The 3,400-nt window shown below is 37.8% G+C and overlaps 1 protein-coding gene across 1 annotated transcript in view; it reads left to right on the top strand.

Moving 5' to 3' along the window:
• Positions 1–1,608, top strand: part of LOC116104705 (cytochrome P450 3A11-like) — a 23,349-nt gene extending 21,741 nt beyond the window's left edge. The window contains exons 11-12 of the mRNA XM_031391195.1: positions 545–707; positions 1,096–1,608. Coding sequence (XP_031247055.1) covers positions 545–707; positions 1,096–1,191 — 259 coding nt within the window. The 3' untranslated portion in view covers positions 1,192–1,608. The remainder of the gene's footprint in view (positions 1–544; positions 708–1,095) is intronic.
• The last annotated feature ends 1,792 nt before the right edge of the window (positions 1,609–3,400 follow it).

The raw sequence follows: 3,400 nt of genomic DNA, 5'->3' as shown, positions 1-3,400 counted from the left end.
TTCAGCATTATGACCAGTCAAGTTTCTGTGCTGTTTCCCAATGCAAACTGAAGCTTTTCTAACCAAGGTTGAGATCAGCACTAATTTTTGTGTGTAGAGAGAAATATTTAGAAAGTATTTTGATACCATGCCCACTTAGAAAAACGGCACTGCATTCTTCTCTATGATGTCTGCAGTCGTGAGAATTTGACCAGATTTTCAGTGCTAGGCATTAATTTCCCCAGATAACTGGCCCTACAACCAATCAGAAAATTGTTACTTTACCCTACTCCAGAGTACCATTAGGACACTAGTGTGTGCCAAACAATGATACATTTTTTCAGACAGCATTTATCTTATCTCTGCCATATGGAGAGTTTTATAAGGAAGGGAAATTAAAAGGACTTTTATTGTAAAATTCTCAGAACCAAATACCTGCAAGTAGAAATTCAATGAACCTTCCCCAAACTACCTATTTGTTACTGGTTAGATATGAAAAGGCAACTTTTCATGTGTAGCTCTTATGCTTTTATCCTCTCTAACTAGTCATTTATTGTGATTCCAGGTTCAGCAAGGAGAACAAGGGAGGCATTGATCCTTATCTATATCTGCCCTTTGGAAATGGACCCAGGAACTGCATTGGCATGAGGTTTGCTCTCATGAATATGAAACTTGCTCTTACTAAAGTTCTGCAGAACTTCTCCTTTGAGCCTTGTAAGCAAACACAGGTGAGTGAGAAAACTATCTCTTTATACTGTTTTATGGGAGGATTTTTTCCAGCTAAAGGTGATGTATATAAAAATAATAATGCATGTTTGAGGCTTAATTGTTTTGTGATCAAATGAGCTATTTGTCCAGATATTAGCTAATGGGCCTTTTGTTCAATGTCTGTATAGAACTAAGCATTATGAAGAGTCATAGTAGCCTAGTGAGAAAAGATTCCATGCATTCCATTTGTGGTTCTAGTCCTGCCCATTGAAAATTGAGTGCCATCTAGAGGTGCAATGGTCATCTCTTCAATGTTTGTTGTCTTCTTATTCCTCTTATTGTTGTTCAATTCCTCTTATTGTTGTTGGTTCATTCACTGGTTCTCAATATTCTTCTTTCCTGTTGCAGATACCTCTGAAATTAAGCAGACAAGGACTTCTTCAGCCAGAAAAACCCATTATTCTAAAAGTTGTGCCACGGGATGCAGTTATAACTGGAGCATGACTTTCCCTGAAGGAGTTCTGCAGAGTTCTTCAGAAAGACAGAGTCTAAGAACATCAGACCCATTAGTTTAATCATGATTAAAATTCAGATGAATATACATCCATTGAGCTTTCTCAGTGTCTATACAAGTTACCATCTAATATAAAGGAGACGAGTAAGTGAGTGACAGCACAAGAAATTCTCCTTCACTGGTTCTCATGGGATTATCTCCATCTCCATCTCATTGTCTCTGTTAATTTCTTTTGAGATCTTTTGATAGTAACCATGTGTTTGTAATTCGATCAAGAATTTTTGATGAAAATGTGAACTATTGTGAAAACAATTCTAACTGTAAAATTGGTATCAGATGTTTTAGTTGCAATATTTTACAATAATTGCTACACAGAAAACATAAATAAACACCTCTTTAAAAATCCTCATTTTAAAAGTGTTTCCATATTCTTTGAGAACTTCATAGAATGTCATTTGATCACAATAATTCCTTTCCACCAACTCTTCGTAGATTCCATCCTATCTCCTTTCTATTTCTGCACACTATTTCAAACCAAACTAAACCAAAAACAAAACAAAACAAAACAAATTTGTAGAGTCCAGGTTGTGTGAAGAGTTATTCTTTTTTTTAAGTTCATGAGACTTCATTTATTAACAATGAAATCCTAGGTCTTTTTTTAAAATTAGATATTTTTCTTTTTTTATTAGATAGTTTCTTTATTTACAATATTTCCTCTCCCAGGTTCCCCTCCAAAAAAAGAAGAAAAAGAAAAAGAAAAAAGAAAAAAAGAATAACAGAAAAATAAATTAAAATAAATTAAAAAAAAATAAAACCTAAAATAAACCCTTGTTTCCTCCCCTCTTCCCCTGCTCACCAATCCACCGCTTCCTGCTTATTGGCCCTGGAATTCCCCTACACTGGGGCATAGAACCTTCACAGGGCCAAGGGCCTCTCCTCCCATGGATGACTGACTTGTCCAGCCTGTTACATATGCAGCGAGAGCCATGAGTCCCACCATGTGTAATCTTTGGTTGGAGTTTTTGTCCCTGGGAGCTCTGAGGGTACTAGTTAGTTCATATTGTTCTTCGTCCTAAGGGGCTGCAAATCCCCCAGCTCCTTGGGTCCTTTCTCTAGCTCCTTCATTAGGGACTCTATACTCAGTCCAATGGATGACTGTGAGCCTCTAGTTCTGTATTAGCTGGGTACTGTCAGAGCCTCTCAGGAGACAACTATATCTGGCTCCTGTCATCCAGCACTTGCTAGCATCCACAATAGTGTCTAGATTTGATGACTGAATATGGGAAGGATTACCAGGTGGAGCAGTCTCTGAATTGTCCTTCCTTTAGTCTCTCCTCCATAGTTAGTCTCTACAACTCCTTCCATGGGTATTTTGTTTCCCCTTTTAAGAAGAAACTAAGTATCCACACTTTGGTCTTCCTTCTTCTAGAGTTTCTTGTCAGTTGTAGTTTGTACTTTGTGTATTCCGATCTTCTGGCTAATATCCACTTATCAGAGAATACATACCAAGTGTGTTCATTTGTGATTGGGCTACCTCACTCAAGATGCTATTTTCCAGATCCATCTATTTCCCCAAGAATTTCATAAATTCATTATTTTTAATAGCTGATTAGTACTCCATTGTGTAGATGTAACACATTTTCTGTATTCATTCCTCTGTTGAGGGACATCTGGGTTTTTTCCAGTTTCTATTATAAATAAGGCTGCTATAAACATAGTGGAGCATGTGTCCTTATTACATGTTGGAGCATCTTCTGGATAGATGCCCAGGAGTGGGATAGCTAGATCCTCTGGTAGTACTATGTCCCATTCCCGGAGGAACTGCCAAACTGATTTCCAGAGTGGTTGTACCAGCTTGCAGTCCCACCAGCAATAAAGAAGTGTTCCTCTTTCTTCACAACCTCTCCAGCATCTGCTGTCACCTGAGTTTTTTATCCTAGCCATTCTGAGTGGTGTGAGGTGGAATCTCAGGGTTGTTTTGATTTGCATTTCCCTGGTGACTAAGGATGTTGAACATTTCTTTAGGTGCTTCTCAGCCATTCTGTATTCGTCAGTTGAGAATTCTTTGTTTGGCTCTGTAGCCCATTTTTAATACAGTTATTTAGTTCTCTGGAGTCTAACTTCTTGAGTTCTTTGTACATATTGGGTATTAGCCCTCTATCAGATATAGGATTGGTGAAGATCTTTTCCCAATTTGTT

This window comes from Mastomys coucha, unplaced genomic scaffold (assembly GCF_008632895.1).
Source record: "Mastomys coucha isolate ucsf_1 unplaced genomic scaffold, UCSF_Mcou_1 pScaffold22, whole genome shotgun sequence".
In the NCBI taxonomy this organism is placed as follows: Eukaryota; Metazoa; Chordata; class Mammalia; order Rodentia; family Muridae; genus Mastomys; species Mastomys coucha.
The sequence above is the reverse complement of the archived record's forward strand: the minus strand, read 5'-3'. Positions and strand labels throughout refer to the sequence as shown.